Raw genomic sequence first — 21884 nt, forward strand, 5'->3', positions numbered from 1 at the left:
ACAATTTTTTGTTAAGTGGTTGGTTTGTTTACATGTTTGACAAGCTTGGTTATCTAATGAAAGGAAAATTCTGTATGTCGTTTCCTCATATGTGATAAGGAAAGAATCAGGTAAGGGCTGGTTATTTAGTGGAGATATGTATGTTTGGCGTCTGAAACTCAAAATATGTTGGAATTGTGGTGTTGATGTGCCTATTCTTAGGAATGTTATAGGTGACAGAAGATTTAATCCATGTGATTTTAATGCGGATATTAGGACTGAGTGTGGGATTGAGGGACAGACATTGGACAATACTAATCGCTGACTGGGGCTAATTAGTCTACGAGCTTGTAAGAGTTGATGGTTTATTTGAATTTTTTCATTTCTGTTTATGAAATCCTCAGCTAGTTTTTCGTTTGCTAAATAAATACATACTCCATTATTTGATAATTTTGAACAGAAGGATATCTGGGTTGGTTGTATCAGATGACTCAAAGCGGACAAGTAATCATCTAGTTTGGTATTTTCAATTGAATCAAAAATAATTGCTTGTTTTCTTGATGGAAATATATTGGATTGTGGTGTTTGATTGGTAACGGAAGAATATGTAGGTGATCCATTAAATTGATATGATGAGGAGCTGTTTGGTGTATTGTTAGTTGTAGGAATTTCAGATTGAATAGAACTATCCATTTTTAATTATCATTTGTAACTAGAGTACGGTCCTGGCATACAACCTTCTTAGTCTGTAGTGGAACAGGTTTTATATAAATACCTGTCCTAGATTTTGTAGGTTATCCAAAATAATATTTGATAATAGTAAAAACTGTTATGTTTAAAGTAACTTACTATCTCTGTTGTGTTTATTTTTGTTATTTCACTGCTGGATCCCTAATTAACGAAAATATTTTTAGTATTTCACTAGTTTTTAAATTAATTATGAGAGCTCGATTTAAAAAACGTATTAGCTACTATGTTCAGAGCAATATTCCTATTGGTGTCTTTGAAAATACTAAAGTTTTAGTTTTGGAAACGTTTAGATGTAAAACGTACATTTCGCTGTGGTGAACTACTGCATTTATTATATTGTGTAGTTCTTGTGCGTTGCTTGCTATTAAGACGGTATCATCAGCATATCTGATGTTGTCTATGCTGATTCCGTTAATCTTAATTCCGCCTTGGACCTCGTCTAATGCTTCTCTGAATATAGACTCCGAATACAAATTAAAGAGTAGCGGTGATAAGACGCAACCCTGTCTCACTCCTCGTCGGATTTGTATGTCTTCGGATGTTGTGTGCTCTATTTCAATTGTTGCCGTTTGGTGCCAGTATAGTTCTGAGATAATTCGCAAGTCTTATTCGTCAACTCCAGTTGTTCTCAGAATTTCGATCATCTTTTGATGGTTAACGCAGTCAAATGCTTCTCGATAGTCAATAAAACATGCATATACATCTATCTAAGAAATAGAAATGTGTTTTTTCAATATGTTTATTTACTACAGATATTAGATATACTCGACACTTTAATTATACATTTTGATTGCGTTGCATTTATGGGAAACGAAATTAATATAACGACCAGACGGATAATAAAAGTTTATGGCCTTAAAAAAAAAAGAACGCGTATTCTGTGTTGAGTTTTAGTTTTCAGTAATCATTCAGACACCATTTGCATCGGTCCGCGATACATATACAAAAAATACCGTCCCTTCGAGAATTAATTACGTTTTACAAAATAAATATTATTAACACTTTTTTCTACGTTTTATTCGATTCTATTATTTTTTATTTTTGTTACCGTGGTAAATAAGTTTATTACACGCATCCACACAACCGCGGAACATATATATGAGGCATAAATGTATATTAAAGTCCACCGAATACGTTAACCAAATATTTCTAAATTGTAGAATATTCTGATCTTTATAAATATCTAAACAATATTTGTTTCCTTGCCTTCCTAAAGAGCTGTATGCAATATATTTGCTGTCATAATTTTATTCTTTGCATAATATATCACTGGGACACGTCAACGTTTAGATTTAAATGTGTGCTTTTTAAACATAAACCTAAATGTACAGGGTGATTCACGCAAGTCTAGCACAGTACGTCATCTTTATTTTTAATGAAACACCCTGTATATTTTTAACAGCACTAAGTTTTAATGAATTTATGTCAAATTACGTAGAAAGAAAGACTGCTAGATTCGCGTGACCACGAGCAGGATCTTTTTAATGTTGCGTAAAACGACTTCAAAGCAAACTGTGTTGCCCAAGATCTCGAAGTGACTAAGGGAATCTTGTCCGTATTCAATAAAAAGTTCGGTCGTTTGGATGAGCTAAAAATTCAACAGCTTAAAGTTGGAAGAGTATTGCAATTAGAAGATGGTCCTTCATCTTTGCTGTTATGGTGACCAGGCAGTCTTATACAGACAGGAAACGCTATGAGGACATATGGCGTGCTCTAACTAATCTGGATTGGAAGATTATGAGAAGCATGATTGACGTAATCTTCCGACAAGTCGGCATACGAATTACTGTGTAGAGTAATTACACGAATTACATTAACCCGAAGAGATCGTGTCCTGCAAAGACAGTATACTGTTATTTCTTCTTGAGGGGTTTTTGCAGAGCTAGAGAGTCCTGTAGATTCCGCCATCCTGAGCACAGCTGACGGGAATTATAAATGTTCTTTTGGAAAACACTTTTTAAAAAGCACAAACACTGAAAATAAACTTTTATTTACACTTGCAAGGATTTTAGTTACAATTTACAATATAATTTTCAGACTGAACAAAGGTGGTTTTACTATGCTTTATTTATAATAAATACACTCACTAAATTTGCTTTTCTATTACGTCACAATTGATATTGCAAGGTTCCAGAATGCTCGTTAAGAGCGGTCCCCGGCCCGTCGGTTGGAGAAAGAGGAGGTGAGTTTAGTTGGTAGGCGGTCAGCTACGGTGAGGCGTAGCCGTCCGAATCCAACACACCTAAGACACCTTCACAGAGGTCTTTTGAAGATTCTCACCTCACAAGGAAAATCATAACTCATATACGAGAATCTTCGCGACGTTTGAAATAGCAACCGAGATATTCCAGAAAATGCAATGACGCATGCGTGACCGTGGCATTCTAGAATACACTTCATAGTAACGAATAAAGATAGATTAATCGAGATGATTCTAGAATAAGCATTTTTGTATGTAAGGAGCGCTGTTATTATTTGAATATTAGTTTTGAATATCGTGTTGTAAATAAGCCTCAAACAACAAGGGAAACGTTTTATTATGACCAATTACAACAAGTAGTAGATCAAGTCTGAGGGAAGATGATAATATTGGAAGATTTAACGCCCTAATAGGCAATCAAGTAATACCCGGACTTAAGCAAAAACATAACGAAGATGTTAAAAACGAAAATGGAGAACTGAGGATAAACTTCTGTACGAATAACGAACTTAGAATAAACAACACATTTTTGACCACAAAGACCAACACACATATGCATTTAATAACACCCGTGGACAAAGATATTTGATAGATTATGTTATAGCCAACGGAGATATACATCCATCGAAAATAATCGACGTAAGATGCCTCAACTCAGCAGATATAGGTAGCGACCATAGCCTAGTATTATGTAAAATAGGAATCATCCTGAAATACTTCATACCCAGGAGAGTGGCGCCGACACAAACAAAAATCAAAGTCGAAGGACTAAATACAAAATACTTATACAGAAAAAGAATATCAAAGAAGATCGCTGGGAATGGAATATTAGAAAACGATAACATCGAGGAAAGCTGGGAAAAACTAAAAAATAACAATTAACGCAGCAGCAGAATCACTTGGAGAGAGGAAAGTAACGAACACTCAGTACCATATCAAAAAGAAAACACCATGGTGTAGAGAGGAAGTGAAGACAAAATGTGAAGAAAAGAAGAAAGCCTTTTTACAATACAGAACACAAAAAACACAACAAGCATAAACCTATGAATGAATATACAAAAAACGAAAAATATAACCACTATAAACGAATCAGAAATGAAACGAATACTTTAGTTAGACAAATAAAAAGGGAACACTGACAGAGCTTCTCAAAACAGATGGAACACGACTTCTACGGAACACAAAAAGAAATATGGAGAATAATCAGAGGACAAAGAAAAGAGATGAACGAACTAATAAAAACGAAAGACATTCAGAAGGAAACATGGGTAGACTACTTTCGAATCCTATTTGCTAAAGGTGACGATAATGGACCAATAACACCAGAGGAGACGACAAACGAAGAAATAAAAATATTGAGGAGGAAGCATTAAAAAAATATAAAATCACCAGGAGAGGACAGAATACCGAACGAACTCCTAAAGTACGGAGGACCAGATCTGACCAAACAACTATTAAAACAAATCCAAAAAATAATAGAACAAACCAGAATTCCTCAAGCATGAAGATTAAGCATCCTTATACCTCTCTTCAAAAAGGGAGACAAATCGGATCCAGAAAATTACAGAGGAATTTATTTATAAACACAAAACTAAAAGTAACAACCAAAGTAATAACAAATAAACTGAATGAAATTATAACACTAGCAGAAGAACAACAAGGTTTTAAGTCGGGAAGATCATGCACCGACGCTATATTTATAATGAGGCAAATGCAAGAGAAATCATTAGAATACAACAAACCAGCATACCTTTGTTTCGTGGACCTTAAGAAGGCATTTGAAAGGGTCAAATTATAGGACGTTATTCACTTATTGTACTCAAGAGAGATACCTCTAGGAATAATTAACAATCGTAGAAAATATCTACCAAAACAACACAATAAAAGTAAAAGTAGAAGAACTAACCGACCCTGTTGAAGCTGTCAATGGGACAAGACAGGGATATTCCCTTAGTTCTCAATTGTTCAAGCTGATTATAGCTGAAATAATCAAAAAAGTAATAACTAAAAAAGGATGCCAAGTGGGAGAAAAACAACTTACAATAATCTGCTATGCAGACGACGCAATACTACTCTCTCAAGGTAACCGATTTACAACGTATGTTGCACCAATTTAATATAGCACCAGAAAATGTAACATGTTAATTTCTCCAAAAAAGACAAAATGCATGATTACAACAATAAATTTACTAAGATGTAAATTTGAGCTGGAAGGTTAGATAACAGAACAAGTGATGGAGTTTAATTATCTAGGCATCACATTATCTAGCTACGCAAAGCTCGAAACTGAAGCGGAAGATTAAGTGAGTAGAGCAAACAGAGCCGCAGGCTGCCTCAATGAAAAAACATGGAAAATTAAAAATATCGGTGAAGAAATGAAAGGCAGAATTTACAAAACAGTCATTAGACCAATAATTACATACGCGGCAGAAACACGACCTGACACAGAGAGGACAAAAAGGATGTTAGAAACAGCAGAGATAAAAACACAAAATTAATGGTAAAACGCTATAGGACAGAGCTAGAATGTACAGATATACGACGTAAATGCAAGATGGTGAATATCAAGAACTGGGTAAGAAATAGAAGAAAAGAATGGAACGATCATATAAGCCAAATGACAATAAATAGAGAAGTGAAGACAACAAGAGACGGTTCCCAATAGGAAGACGATCAGTAGGAAGACCACGAAAACGATGGAACTACAACTTACTGGAGGCACATTGAAAAACAGAGTCATGTCTACATAAAAAGAAAAAGAAGTGTTGTAAATAAATAATTTATATAAATTATTCATAATAAACAGCTCGTTTTTTTAAATCGTTACAATACACAATTCCTTAATGTTTTAAGTTAATATTATTTTCAACCTAGGTCGGGGACTGGTTTGAGGTTTTTTTATAATATAATAGAAGATGTCCAGTATTTTTTTATGTATTTTTTTTAATGATGCATTTTTAAATACTTAATATTAAATGCTATTTCTGGAAAAATAGTATGTGTACCCCATAGTAAACAGACAATTCCGAACTTGTTGGCATTGGGTTGCAGAAAATGTATTGTTTTTATTACTATAAACTATTTGTAGATACACAGTATACTATTTTCAAACTTATCCTCGGCGTAGTTTCTATCTCTCAAATGAAAGGGATATAAAAAGGCTAAATATTAATAACATTAACCAAGACAAAAGAAAAGTAAATATATAAAAACATGGATCAAAATAAAATTTAAAAACAAGTGTGTTCAAATATTTTTATACGCATTGATGATGTAATTCAAGTAACTCATTTGAGATTTCTAGTTTTTTTTTTGCGTTCGCCCGTCCTAAATACCATAAAGCGAAGATCTAAAATTAAATCGACCAAGCCCACGAGTACAGTGCAGACAAAAGATTTTATAACCTAGTTCTTCGTGCACGCAAAAAATTCATTTAAGTTAAAGCTAGTCAGAGATATACAGAGATATGATACTGGTATACAGAGGATCCAGTAAAGTGTTGCACACATACAGTCGTATGAGTTTTTATATTATGTTACTCTTGAATTATTCTATGATATGCATGGTTTATACATGCTTCAGTTTAAATGGGACTATAGAACGGAATATACCATATACCCAATACTACAATGGGTGGCTCAAAAATACTTTCAAGGCTATCAGTCAAAAGGTTTAATTCATGTGTTTTTCCTTTCTCTTTGTATTATTTAGATATGTGTAATATAAAAGTATTTGTATTTCTAAGTTGATACAAGAAAAACTTCACTTTTATTACAAACGCCTCAAAACGACAAGTTTTTCTCGCAAAAACCTTTTACAGTCTTCTTCTTTATTAACATAATTATTCAAACGATATTTCAAATTAACTATTTACAGCTACCATTACCTAGTCTTCTTCTTGTAGTGGCTATCCGTTTCGGATATTGGCGACCATCATGGCAACCTGTATTTTGCAAACTGCTGTTCTGAAAATATTTGTGGTACGTAGAACTTAAATCCTTCGCCTTCCTGGTCCGCGTCTACTCTTCCTTGTAGAAGTAATTGCAGTAACCCATATCTTTCGCTGTTCCTCATGATGTGACCGAGGTATAGGATTCGATTACCACCGCACCACCGCAGCTGGTTTATTTTGATGGACCTAATAATATCAGGTCTGTCATACAGGCGGTAAAGTTCGAAATTTTAGCGTCTACGCCATAATCCACCCTCCTGTACTCCTCCATAGATATGCCGGAGGATTTTAGGTTCAAAGCATCTTAAACGTTCTTCATCGCTCTTTGTCATCGTCCATGTTTCCGACGCGTAGGTAAGGATGGGCTTGATAAGAGTTCTGTATATCACTAGTTTCGTTCTGTTTGTAACTAGGCTTGTTGTTAAAAAATTTTTTAATCCATAATAGGTTCCATTTGCCAGATATATCCTTCTGCTAATTTCTACACTTACTGTATTATTCTGAAAATAAAATAGGTTACAAAATATTTATTAATTTCACTGTAACAGTTTCTCTTTTCTTGTCACTATTATCTATTTATTTATATTTTCACTGTCACTCCGTGAGACTCCTCTTAGCCGCTCTAATAGTTTGTGGGGTGGGTGGTCTTTTTAGTATTATCTATTGGCAAATTATTTTCCAAAGTGGAGTACTTTTATTCCCAAATAAAATTATATTTTATTGTTTTATATGTTCGAATGGATTTATTTGAACAATTTATACGAAATCATCTACAAATATACCGGAACCAACTAATCATGATAATTGTGAAATATTGAATTGTGTAAAGTTTTGCAATTTGTTTATTCTTATTTTTTTTTTGTTTTAGGCACGATGGGAGAGAGTTTTAGCAGAGCTGTCCAACCAGAAGAGGTGAGTACAAGAAGTATAAACTGACAACTTGTATAAGAGTTTTTATATTGGTTTTACGAGGTATCGTAATTAAAAACAAAAGTACTAAGACTGTTAATGTAACATCTTTATTTAGCAATTTTATAATTTTTCATTTTTTATTCTTCAATATACTTTCCTTTCGCATCCCTACACTGTTTCGCACAATGGAAGGTTCGCATGCGAACCTTCCACTGTTCGAAGCAGTGCTGCAGGTCATTTCATTGCAGAATTCTATTTATAGAAACCGGTAAAGGTCACAGAGTCTTAAATCTGGCGAATAGGGTGGGCACTTCATGATGGTGACTTCGAATTGATAGCAGGCACGTTATTGTGATTAAGGATCCAGGAGTCCTCTTTCCACATTTTTTCTTGGTGAATTGCGAATTTTTTCTCGAATACGTTAAACCTCTAAATGGTACTATTGATTAACTGCTTGGCTTTGTGTTATCCATGTGAACTACGTCCCGTATATTGAAGAACACAATAAAAAATGCCTTGAATTTGAAGACTATCGCAGAGTTTAGTCGCAAGTCTAAGCCCTTTTCGATGCAATCAGAAGAAATGTCTTCATAATGAATCTTCCGTTCCGCAAATAGGAGTCTGGGCACAAGCTTAGCACAAACTTCTTCATGCAAAATTTGTCTCACAGTTTTTTTTATTAAAAATGTCTCACAGTTTGCCACTGGTATAACTGCTTTAGCGATTGGTTTGTTCGAATGCAAAATTTTAAGATTAAAAAACAATCTTATGCGAATACTTTCAAAAATAATAGAGAAAACAATAGACATTTGTATTTTCCAATTATCATGACGGAAGCAAATTTTTTACCTAGCCGAGACTTGAATTAATCCAGACATAACAGAAAAATGTGGCGGAAAACAATGTTTTTATACTATGTAACAAGCTTTGGCGGAATTTGTATTAAATGCGGAGATAATACTAATGTAGTTTTAGTAAAAGAAGATTGCTTACATTACTTAACGACGTTATTATTACCATGAAGGGATTTTAGTTGGATCCGTTGCCGTTGCATTCGAAGAATGCTTCCAAAGATTGCCTCAGTTTAGTCCAAAAGGTTCTGTCATCGTAATGGACAACGTTAATTACCATTCGAGGCACCTTGGATGGCTTATTATCAGTGATTTTATTTTACGGAAAATGTATGAGAACAAAACACTGAAAATAGTTAAAAAGCAATAAATAAAAATCACGCTGTGTAATGGCCGAAATGGAAAGATACAAAATTTACTCATGGTTTGTTCCAGTAATGGCTAAAAACCTAATAAAAGTGTTAGTCATACAAGCTCCTCTAGCGCTATTAAGTTAACTGAACTTTAAAAAAGGGAAAATTACTACAGTAGAATTTCGACGCAATAAATATTCGCTTATGTATCGATTTTCCAAGCCATGGAGACAGAATTCCGCTGCTATAGTTATAGTTATCCTGCATTTGCCCCCGCTGTTCCTCCCATCACAAATTGACGTTGATTCTTGTTTTTAGGTTAACAGCCAAAATCTGGTTTAGTCCAGTCGACCTTTCGTTTTAAAACGATTAGTCGGCTTTGTACAAGGTGATCAACTATTTTCAAAGTTTGATAACTTATGATATATTATTGAATGCTTCCGTATCACTGGATATGTTCTTAGGAACAGAGAAGTTCCTAACTAACTAAGAACTCAATTTAGGATAAATTTCACAGTTCTACTGCCGTCATTTTGAAACAGACACACTAATTTAGGAACATACTGAGTAGCACAACAATTTTCAAATGATTTATTGTCGGCGCAGAATTACGTTAGAAAATTTCTTTCTACGCAAGAGTCAAAAGATTCTTCCTGGGCGAAAAATTTTGCCGTTTAAATAAAAATTCGACATTATTTGGTATTTTCCAAAGAATATCTTGGAAACCATATTTTTATTTAACTATTTTTAGAAGTAGTGGGCGTGAAAATAAAATTGGTTGTATAAAAATGAAATAAAATAATTAATTCCAAAACCACTACTTAAACTAAAAATAATTCCAAAAAATTAGAAACTAAAAACCAAATACAATTCGTATCGAATGCAATGTCCAAACAAACCACCACCTTATGCCAAATAGAAACAAATTCTATTATACAACGCCTTTCTCATGGCGTTGAGTTTATTTGCTGATATGTTTTGGCTAAGCTCAACTACCTTTTGTCACAGCTTCAAGTTGACAAGGTTCGCTCGAATTTGTGCCTGTACAAATTCCCCAAAGTCTTTAGCATTCCCCAAAAAATTTAGGGCAGTTAAGTCTGGTGGCCGAGTGGTCATTTTAATGTACCGTTTGTAGTATTTACACGTGTAGTATTTATACGTACAAAAAATGTAATCCAAGTTACTTATGCATAAATTTGTCTATGCATTATTTGAAGGATAGCCGATTTGTTGAAACCAAATGAAGTGCAGGAATAATTTTGATTTCGTAGTAATTCAAGATATTTTACTGCATTTAATTTATTTCAATGAAAAAGAAAATAACATGATCTCCCAAAATTAAAATCAAAACATTTAACTTTTGTGGATACTGCGTACGCGCAGACGCATTCAAAAGCTTATGTTCCTTAGACGCCTTAGATTAGGTCTCTTCTTCGTCAAGTGCCCTGTCCGTTGCGAACGTTGGCTATTAACATGGCAATTCTGATCTTGTTTGTGGCGCTTCTGAATAGTTCGACCGATGTGAGCCCGAACCACTTCCTCAGATTTTGGAGCCACGAGTGTCTTCTCCTGCCTGGCCCTCGCTTACTGTCTATTTTTCCCTGGGCAATCAATTGCAGCAGACGGTACTTATCGTGTCTCAATATGTGGCCTAGATATTCAAGCTTTCTTTGTTTAATTGTATTCACGATTTCTTTCTCCTTTCCGATTCTTTGGATTACCTCTATGTTGGTGACATGTTCGGTCCTGGATATACGAAGAATGCGTCGGTACACCCACATTTCGAATGCTTCTAGTTTTCTCGTGAACGTCTCCGTCAGCGTCCAGGCCTCCATACCATACAGTAAGACCGGAAAAATGTAGCAATTAACTAGACGTAGTTTTAGGGGAAGAGACAAATCCCTGCTTATGAGGAGCTTTATTAGATCTCTGCGATTGTGTTTTAAATAATTATGGCCACTTCTTCATAACTCGGAATCCAATGTGTTGCTCCGGAGTGTATGTTGTCGTAATGTTTATCATTGTCTGCTTTTAGGATTTTGTCGAGGTATTCTCTCTAACTAATTATAATTTTTTGTTTCTCTGTTTCTATGTAAATGTCAATCATGGCACGCCAAAAACGATGCAAAAAAGTTTACCACGCCTACCCCCTCTATAACCCCCCTCACAGGGAAAAAAACGAAAAATGTCGATTTCCTAAGAATCTATACGCCGTAGAAAAAAGTGTTTCAAACAAAAAATGTAGCTGAGGTAATTTTGAACAAAATATTTTCTAGTAATGTTTGTGTAGAAGGTACCGTTTTCTCAGAAACAGCGCTTTAAGGGACCAGTGATTTTGAATGTCAGTTACGCGAGCGAAATCAACTTTCTAAATAAAATTTGTATGAACTCGATGGTAAAAATTCGATATTTTCTGATCAGAGTATTCTATCGATAAAAATCAAAATGCGTTTTAAAGGTGTTTTGCCGCAAATGAAGTCAGTTTCTATAAAAGCTGTTAAATAAATAAACGTTGCGCGATATTTGCCATTTTTTACGATTCTCATGAGATCAATAAAATTTATCCCTTTTTTTACCAGCTGCTACGGAATTTTCATTGGCAGAGTCCATTATTCAAAAAACAATAAACAAAACAAAAAAAAACAAAAAACATTAAATTTCGATTTTGAGATTTGGCAACAAATATGAGGCATTTGAAACAGGAAAATGGAGCTGAATGTTTCTACTATTGATTATATATTGTTGCGTAATGCAGATAAATCTTGAAATTTCAAGGGAGACCTTCGAAAACGGTAAACAATGCGCTTACGTCCAAATATGGACGTATAAACACATCTGTGTTTATACGTCCATGTTTATAACCAAATTCCAATAGAATTATTATGTTATTACGAAGTGTACCTTAACAGTGTTTTAGGCTTGTGATAATAATAATTGAAATTATTGTTTATATGCCAAACAAACTGCTAAACGTAAAATAGAAACTGTTATCAAACTTTTATAATTGAATACAATTTGAAGAAAAAACACGTCATATTGTAGTTATTTGTTTGGAGAAAAGGATTATTAAAGATTTATCATGTTATTTATTGCTTTTAGAACATTGATAACTCAGAGGAAATATGCGGTGGTTATCAGGTTTGCGCATTTATTAATGTCAGTCTTAATGTTTGTTTAATTTGTCCTTATCAAAAGCAAATAAACAATGTGATAAAAATATTAGTCAAACACCAAATACAACACTAGGTACAGGAAAACAACTGGTACAAGGGAAGTAATCAGTTTATTGGGAAATAAAGAGAACAACTTAAAAACAATTTTACTAAATACATGTACTATTTTATAGTTGTACAATTTCAATATAGAGATATCAACATAATATACAACGCTGATGGTCCAACATTTTATTCGGAAATATGTAAATTGAAAAATATCAAATCATGAATGTGTTGCCTGTGTGAGTCCATTTCAAATAGGTAAAAAGAAATAAAATAAGACTTACAATCAATTTAATTTTACCACCAAAACGACCGGTTTCGCTTACTACACTTTGCTAAGCATCTTCAGGTCTAACGGTACCAGGTAAATTAAATGCTGAAATTACAAAGCCCACATTAGGGTGCTGTCTTATAAAGGTAACAATTACAGTAATTATGCCAATATTACATGTCTGTGATTATTAATATGAATAAAATTGATGAAGCGGACAAAGTAAAAAACCACAAATTGGTATAAGATAATCTATTTATCTATATACTACTTACATGCCGGTACAAGAATTATTAATTAATGATTTGTGAAACATAGTTCAAACTATCCTGGATTGCTGGTGATGGGTGATTATCTGTTTATTGTAACTGTTTGATAATTAGCGGGAAAGTTCTTGAGGGGGAGATAAAATGAGTCGATAATGCGAAATTAAAACTTAGTATTTTTTTTACAAAACTTTACATAGGTCGTTCCAGCCCAGCCTATTAGAAGAAGTATCACGTCACTGTTGAGTTGTCAGTAAAATCATTACTTCTGTGCTTTGTGTCTCGTGACTTAGGTCATACCTTACTCCTATATCATCTGTTAACATCTCTCCCCTCAAGAAACTTCCTCGTTAATTGTCAAACAGTTACAACATTGACCGAAGATCACCCATTATCAGCAATACAGGATAGTTTGAACTATAAAAATTCTTGTACAAGCATGTAAGTAGTATTTTGTTTATTTCTAATTTATTACAACTCAATAGATTATCTCTTACCAATTTGTGGGTTGTTACTTTGTCTGCTAAATCAATTTTATGCATATTAATAAACACAGACAGGTAATATTGGCATAATTACTATAACCTTTTTTTGATCTTTATCTTTATAAGACAGCACCCAAATATGGGCTTTTTATAATTTCAGCATTTAATTTACTTTGTACCGTTTGACGTGAAGATGCTTTGCAAATTTTAGAAAGCGAAACTGGTCGTTTTGGGTAGTAAAATTAAATCGATTGTGAGTAAGTCTAATTTATTTCTTTTACTTATTTGAAATGGGCTCACACAAGCAACACAATCATGATTCCAATTTATTTGATTTACTGCAAAATTGTTCTCATTAACTTTCTTAAAAATAAACAAATTTTATTATATGCAAATTTTGTGACTTATGAATTCAACTCTTTTTTATTAATTGCTTTATGATATGAGTTTAAATGAAATATATGGTGTACATACAACGCTTATTTCACAAACAAATTGACTGACGTTTTTATCTTCTTTCTGCGATGTCTCCCAAACGGATACTGACTTAGTCTCCGGATTGTGTTCCCGAAATACTGTCCAATTTTCTAAAACACGTGTACCTCTGCTTCCTCCCTCCAAAAACTGTTGCACAAAAACCAGCACTCGTTCAGTTTCTCTCTAAGTAAAAAAAAACACCTTCGACTCGTTTCACACTAATAATAATGGGACTCTTTCCGCAAAATGCGTCTCCCGACTCTAGGTAATGGTTATCTTGTACAAACTTTATATAACTTTTTCCTTTTCTTACAGATTTAGGAGTCTCTTCGGACACAAGGAAGAGTCTCGACCTGGGTCTCGATTCGTCTACAACTGTTCTGCTCACCAACTTAAACTCACACACGAAAACTTATACTTATTTTTCACACACTGTTCTCAAACTGGACTTCTTGTTCTGGCTGTTAAAAGCACAATAATAATTCCACACACTGTTCTTAAAGCGGACTTCTCGTTCTCGATCTTAAAAACACAATGATTCAAATCTCCTGGTTCAATTATCAAGTCGACTGTCCTATTCTCCTCCCCTAGTACTTTTTAGCCAATCACAATGCATCGAGTATGTAGTGAAAGAAGAGCAGAATATGTGGAACCTTGATAACTTCATTGAAATTGTCATGGAACCAGTAGTTGTCGATCTAGGCGAAGATACTACTGATTAATCTGAAGACATAGATGACTCAGATTATATATATACATATATATATATATATATATATATATATATATATATATATATATATATATATATATATATATATTGTTAGTTTTTATTTGAACATATTTTTTATATTTATGGAAATAAATATTTAGTTACTAGACGACTCTTTTTCTAATCCCAAGTCATTAAATCTCATTTGACTCATATGAGGTAATCAGTCATAAGTTTGTTAATTTAAATAGTAAATAGATAAAGGACTTTTCCCAAAAAAATATATTTAATAAGGATTAGTTTTCTTCATCTATAAAATAAGAAAATAATTTCTATGACAATCAATTCATTCTAAAATCTTGATTATTTTTTAAATAATAACCGCACGCCTATCACTCGTCGATTTCCTTTCACCTCAAACCCACAAAGGTCTACATTGAAAATATGTGTCATCCGCTACAATTGTGGTACTGTGTTATAGTTCGTCGAGATTGGAAGGAGCTTTTAAAAACATAAAAATAAGCAGGGTTTTTCATTAAGAGCGTAGGCGCACAATTTCGGGCCAATGCTTTTCTAAATACATTAATTTTTTTCGACTCCTAAGAAAACTAATAGGTATTGCTGAAAAATATAAACGCAGAATGAAAGATTACATTATTATTGAGGTTCGAAATTCCCTGAAAACTTCTATAATCTTTATTTTAGTAAGCTACAGGGGTGAAAAAGAAGAGAAAATTAAGTGATTTTTAATTTAAAATATCTCATTAAAAAGAAAATGTTTGTTTATTCTAAGGAACTTTCGGCCCTCGGTAATAATGTAGTTTTTCATTCTGCGTTTATATTTTCCAAAAATACTTATTAGTTTTCTCAGGATTCGAAAAAAATAAATGCACTTAAAAAGCATTGGCCCGAAATTTTGCGTCTACACTCTAAAAAATAAATGCAGATCACGACATTGTTTTATTGACCATACAACACATAGGCAATCGCTGTGGTGTTACACGTTTCCACATCTATATTATAGTATATATAGTATATAGGTACGAATTGTCGTAATTTTTACATTGACATTAAAAATTTCAAACGAAGTTCTGAAAGAATAAACAAATAATTAATAAAATGCCTATTACGTTGTATACCGTCCAAGAAAAAGTGCAACTTGTAACATGGTACTTTCAGGGTCATTCGATACGCGAAGTAATTGATTTATTTATTGTTGCCTTCCAGTGTTACAACAGTTTAAAATACCATTAAACATTTTCAAACTTTGGGATGTGTAAACAGTTCTAAAAAGTGTCATGAAAGAAATGAACCACGTGTTAGACCTGTCAATGAGGAGCCTCAAAACAGGGATATCGATATTTGTGCTTTTGTGGAAGCTAGTGAACCGTGCAATAGTGTACAAGTAGCTAGGGAAATTAACGTGAATGCTCGAACTGTCCAGCGACTTCTCAAAAGGTATCACTGTTTTAAGATACAACCAACACAACTGTTTCCGGAAGATAACTTTAGGCGGATGGAGTTTTGTGAATTTATGTTAGATAAACAGAATGAAAATGTACACTTTTTAAAAAATATTTTATTTTCTGACGAATCTTAATTTTGATTACATAAAAAACACAATCCATCCGTTGCAAGGTATTATTCTAGGAAAAATAAGCACCTCAGTGTTGAAGTGCGAACGCAGCATCCGCAAAAGTTAAATGTTTGGACTGGGATGTTAGGCGACCATATTGTCGGTCCATTTTTTATCGATGGAAACCTGAACGGGCCCAAATATTTACAACTTTTACATAATGAGATCATTCCGGCGGTTCGACGCCTTCCCATTAATTTTCAGGTCTATTTCCAACAGGATGGGTGTTCGGCTCACAACTCTAGAGTAACTATTGACTTCCTCAATCAAACGTTTCCTGATCGACTGATAAGTACACGTGGTACAATTAAATGGCCCGCTAGATCCTGTGACTTAGCGCCTAACGATTTTTTTTTTGGGGTTTTCTCCAAGAAAACATTTATAGGCATCAGTTTGAAAGGGAACCTAGTCGAATTAAGGGCAAAAATACTTCATTTCTCTGCAAGCATTACACCAGCCCTACTCAAAAATATGAAGAGAAATCTGTATGACCGATTTGGTTACTGTTTAGCACAAGGAGGTGGAATATTTGAGCCCTTAATTCATTAATCTGCTTTCCTAATTTTTATTTTTTGTTAGGTACATTTTACGAAGTTGATAGGAGCTTAATTAGGTAGTATTTTTTATGTTTAAGTTTGGAAGAATTTTATTGTTTTTTTTTTTTATTTAAAAGTACAAACGATTCTTATTCTGATTTTTTTTCTTCTTTCTTGTCTTATTGTTATAAGCTTTGTCCATAAAATTTGTACAATTTTCAGTGACAATAAAGCATATTACTTATTTACCTACTTATTTATTTGTATTGCTATTAAGGCTAAAAATAACCAAAAAATTAGTTTTAGACCGTTATAATAAATATACTCTAGAGATGGGATTGCAATAAATCTTAATTCCTATGGTCAACAAAACAATGTCGTTATCTGTATAATGGACTATAATAGGCTTGCGAGAATCACCATGTACATTTAAATTTATATCTAATAACTACAGTAAGAGTACTATTTTTATTATAGACAGACACTACACCATATAGTTGAGCTGTTGAGATCGGGTTTTTAAGCAGCTTTTGAAAATATAAAAATGGACATTGCTGGATTTGCGCGAATCACCCTGTACATTGAAATATATGTTTATAAAGTGCACATTTAAATTTAAAAGTTCACCAGCGTTTTTTATAGGTTTTGAAAATAATGACACGAACAATTTTATTCCATAAGTGGTTTCCACACTGTATAATACTAACCGCTAAGATTTTTTTATCTATCAATCAATGTCAATCTTTGGTAATCAATATTACCAAACATTATTTTTAATTTCATGTAATCGAATAAATACAATTCTCTGTGCTCGGTCGAATTTGTTTTTTTTTTAATATTTTATCCGTATGGCTTTTATCAACCCTAATGATTTTTAAATTAAATAAATGCTATCATTATACAGCTGGCAACACTAAGTAATGTAGTTGTAAATTAACGTGTCACTCACTTTCTACCTACCTAAAATTCTATTTATAAATACAGTGTTGCGGATATTTTAAAATGCATCGATTTTATATGATTAGTAAATGTCATTGTTTAAAAAGTACGTTTAATAAACTTTTTTTGCGTTTTAAAACCGTGAAGTTCTAGACTTTATTATATATGATTTCCACTGCTACAAATTCTACAACCTTATGTTGATTTCAAGTAAATCAACATATTATGCAAAATACTTCGTAATTTTTATTAGGATTAAATACAAAAATCCCCCCTAATTCTTATTAAATTCAAACATACTTGCTTACAACTTCTGTTTTCTGTGTCATAGTTTTTACTAGCAAACAATGTTATTTATTTAAAACACACAGCCATATTTTCCTAACTCTAGCTTTTTTATTTAACGGATACTTATTCTATATTAATACAGTATACTCACTCCCTCTATAACGAACGAACGAACACGGTTATTACGAGGTTTCGCTTATAACGAGATACATTAGATGTCCCGTGAAATTTCTATTGAACTATAACCGTCTATAGCGAGGCAAATTTGGTTATAACGAGAGAAAATAAGATCCAAAAACGTGTTTTTTACGTTTTTGGTCGGGTCGTGGCTATAAATAAATACCTTTTCAAACAGCCCCTCAATAAACTTAACTGCAGCCCGCAATAAACTTCTTTACAATGAATAAATACAACTGTTTCACATCTTTAGAAAATATGATAGAAAGATACTGGACCATTTAAAGCAGTTAAAAATGACAGAGTTCTTAAAATTGCAGAAGCAATAGTTTATGTTATCCTTGAAAATACGATTTATACATTATGTAGTTGGAAAAAAATATAAGTACAGATTTTTTGTTTTAACGTATATCATTGATAATAAAAGTAAACAACTCTTTTATGTTTTAATATATTTCATTGACAATAAAAGTAAATAACTTTTTTTCAAAAACACCATTAAAACAATATTTATTAGCATCTTATATTGCTCCGAATGGCTTCACTATAGGAAGTTAATGGTTTAGAAAACTACAGATTCATATGTATGCACAGTATTATTATTGTCTGATATAACGAGATCGGCTTATAACGAGGTAATTAGTCTGTCATTTCAGTTCTCGTTATAGAGGGAGTCTACTGTATCTAGCTTTCGCAAAATTTATTTGGTTTTTCAGGATATGCTACAATAAGTATAAAATTATTTTTACGGTTATAAACAGATTAAAAATGTCAATAAAAACACTATTATTCCACTTTTTTTAATAAAAATTTTTTTGTTAATACATATCATTCGATTTGAAAACTTGTTCTCTACAAATCAAGGTATGCCATGAAAATTAATTTGTCAATTGCCCTGTTTTATTAAGGACAAAATTGACAGCGCCCCAAATTCGTATGATGAATTGCTTCAAGTTGTAACGAAAAAAAGTGCTTCAAATTTTAAAGATAGTCTTTATTTGCTTAAAATTTTACTAAAACTCTTCTGAATTATTCATTAATTATCAGTGCTAACTTTATTAAAAGAAAACTAAAATATGACAATTAGCTGATCCATAAAACTTCTATTTATTTATAAATTTTTAATTAGTCTTGAAAGCAAATCAAATACTAACGAAAAATGTTTATTTTATTTAGAAAAATTTAACAAAACTACTTTGCTTTACTGGCTAATTATTTCTTTTTAAGTTATCAAAAAAGTCTGTTACCTTGGAATTGGTTACACAAAAAACACTGTAATACACAAACTTCAAACAATCTGGATTCGACCCACTGAGACACAAGATGGACAAATCTTGGGGAGGTCAAACATTGAATTGGGCTTCAGGTTTTCCTAATATAACAATATGTATTCTTCAAAACTCGGCTGCTTAATTTTCACTTAAAACCACGTAGGCCTCACTTAGCCCTCAGACACACTTTTTATCAAATCTCGTTACACGGAATATAGCAACAAACCAGTTATTATCTCGCTTCACAAAGACTGCCAAATAGCAATTGAGCTTAATCACCTTTTTCTTACCAAAACTCATTGAATTTAAATAAAAATTTGCCGATTTTTAAAACTCTCTGCCGAGAACCATCTTTTTCCGTTCAGAACCCAATATCTTTCTCCCTTTGACTGCTCACTAACGAATTTCCGATGATAAAAACGAGTAACTATAACGAATTTTAAGACAATCCCGACTGAAACAATGAAACAGACTGATATCGCCGCTAGTCCATCGAAGAGTGATCTCATCCTCCAAAGTCCGAAAGATTCCTGTTTATTTGATGCGCAAATATCTAGGCGTAATCAAGATCAAACGAAATAGCAATTAAACTTAGTATAAACACACTCGAAAATGCTTATATCATCAATCTTAGAGACGTAAAACATTTTATAATCTTTTTCGGTGTTTTATTATATACGGGGTGAAACTAAAATGTTACAACCTTTGAAGCTAGGGCCATAGGTCTGGAGAAAAATAGGTAGTCCTCTAGATGTAGAAATACACTAGCTTTACCTCTTCGGCAAAAATATTAATAAGAGCGGTTGGCCTTGACATGACAGAAGGAGGTTGTGTGTAAATACTAGCGGCAACAAGTGAATTACCAGTCGGACTTTATAAATAAACGAAAAAATGATCTCTTACTATCGCAATTAAAACGAATTGTGAATTAAGACGAATTGTGAACAACTTACCAAAAAATTGTGAGTTTCTCAATAACTAAACTACAAATTATATGCACGCCTGAATGCATATTAAATAACTGGCAACTGAGAACTAAAATTGGATAGTGGTTTTTTTATAAATTAGGCCTAAGCTAATTAATTCTTGGGAACGGGATGTGTACTTCGGTTCGAAATATTTGTTTCCATGAGAAAATAATACGCTTTAGAACGCTTTTAACTAAAAACCAATAAAAATTTAAGAGAGATTATGTATAATTAATACTTGAATAAAGTGGTTTAAAAGAACGTTTATTCCAAGCCCACATATAATTTATTACTAAAAGGGTCTTTTAAGTTTAAGAGTCTTTTAAACACTCATTCTATTCTATTCGAAGCGGTAAAAATTAATAATCCCAAAACATAATTAAATGTAATAAAGAAATTCAACCTGCTACAAGTTCTGTGTCCCTTATTTTTGTCCTTAAAATACAGGACGCCTGTATTTAAGTTAAATACAGGCCAGAGAACTTTTATTTAAAGATCCCTTATTTTGACGTAACCACCGGCCAAATTACGAGTAGAAGGGAGAAAGACGTGTAACTTTACTTATATTTATATGGATATTGGATCCAATTTGTTGTATGATGTTCTTTATTTAATGATTATTGTTTTTATTATTAGAATATGCTCAATTAGTAAATCTTCATGATTACTGTTTTACTTAAGTAACAACTTTATTTCTTTTGCGCCAGCTAAATAGATATATCTAATGGTTCTTCCACATCGTAAGATGAGTATTATGTATTATAGAATTCTTTAAATAGCAATTATAACATATTAATACGTGTAGTAGTAGCCAGCCGAACATATAATACGATGTTATACTGATAATAATAATTAATCTCTGAGTTCGTAGGTTTCATTTTATAATGAAAAAATTACGATGATTTGATAAAGCTGTATAATCGTGTTTCTTTTACAAAAGCTAAACGTTGACTCTCTAAATAAATTGCGAATACTGTCTTTTTGTGTTTTATTCATATCTGTAAAGTAGACACGTAATTTCGTTGGAAAATTTACGGGAACAAGAGCAAGATACTAGCAAATTCGCAACAGTGTTAGAGTGACCATTATGATATTCTACTGAACAGTAGCGTCGATATCTAATTTTAAATTAAATAAAAGTTATTATTTTGCATTTACATAACAAAGTTAACATTTGATTTTAAGTGTAAATGGAACAGTCACATGTGTTCAAATTATGTGGGTATCAGTAAATATTTTATTTTACCAAAAAGTTTCATTTTCTATAAAGTTTAAATAAAAAATATGGGTGTTATCAACTCTTATATACCTAGGTAGTAATAACACTAATCGATTCGACTGAACAAAACTTATTGTAAAATAATAATACCTATATAAAAAAAGTTGTTAATAACAGTACCTAATTATCCCATACAATTAAACAGTATGATCAAATATTTGCATTTTATGAACACAAATGCTCATAAGTATTAAAGCTTCCTATTTTATCCCTGTTAACTTTTATGTTATTGTAATCAGGAAAAAATAGAGAATTCGTTTTTTAAATTAAATACAGGGTGTTCTATTAAAAAACCACAACTGGTTTGACACGTTGTTAGAGAAGACTTAGTACCTCAATAATTATCAAGAAGGGTGTTTTTACT

General features: G+C 32.6%; 1 protein-coding gene across 3 annotated transcripts in view; it reads left to right on the top strand.

Moving 5' to 3' along the window:
* The window catches only part of LOC140450208 (choline transporter-like protein 1), a 258955-nt gene that overhangs the window by 55238 nt on the left and 181833 nt on the right, over positions 1–21884 (top strand). For all 3 annotated transcript variants that reach the window (XM_072543690.1, XM_072543689.1, XM_072543688.1), the window contains exon 2: positions 7750–7793. In XM_072543690.1, coding sequence (XP_072399791.1) covers positions 7755–7793 — 39 coding nt within the window. In that variant the 5' untranslated portion in view covers positions 7750–7754. The remainder of the gene's footprint in view (positions 1–7749; positions 7794–21884) is intronic.

The sequence above is a fragment of the Diabrotica undecimpunctata genome, chromosome 9 (assembly GCF_040954645.1).
Source record: "Diabrotica undecimpunctata isolate CICGRU chromosome 9, icDiaUnde3, whole genome shotgun sequence".
NCBI lineage: Eukaryota > Metazoa > Arthropoda > Insecta > Coleoptera > Chrysomelidae > Diabrotica > Diabrotica undecimpunctata.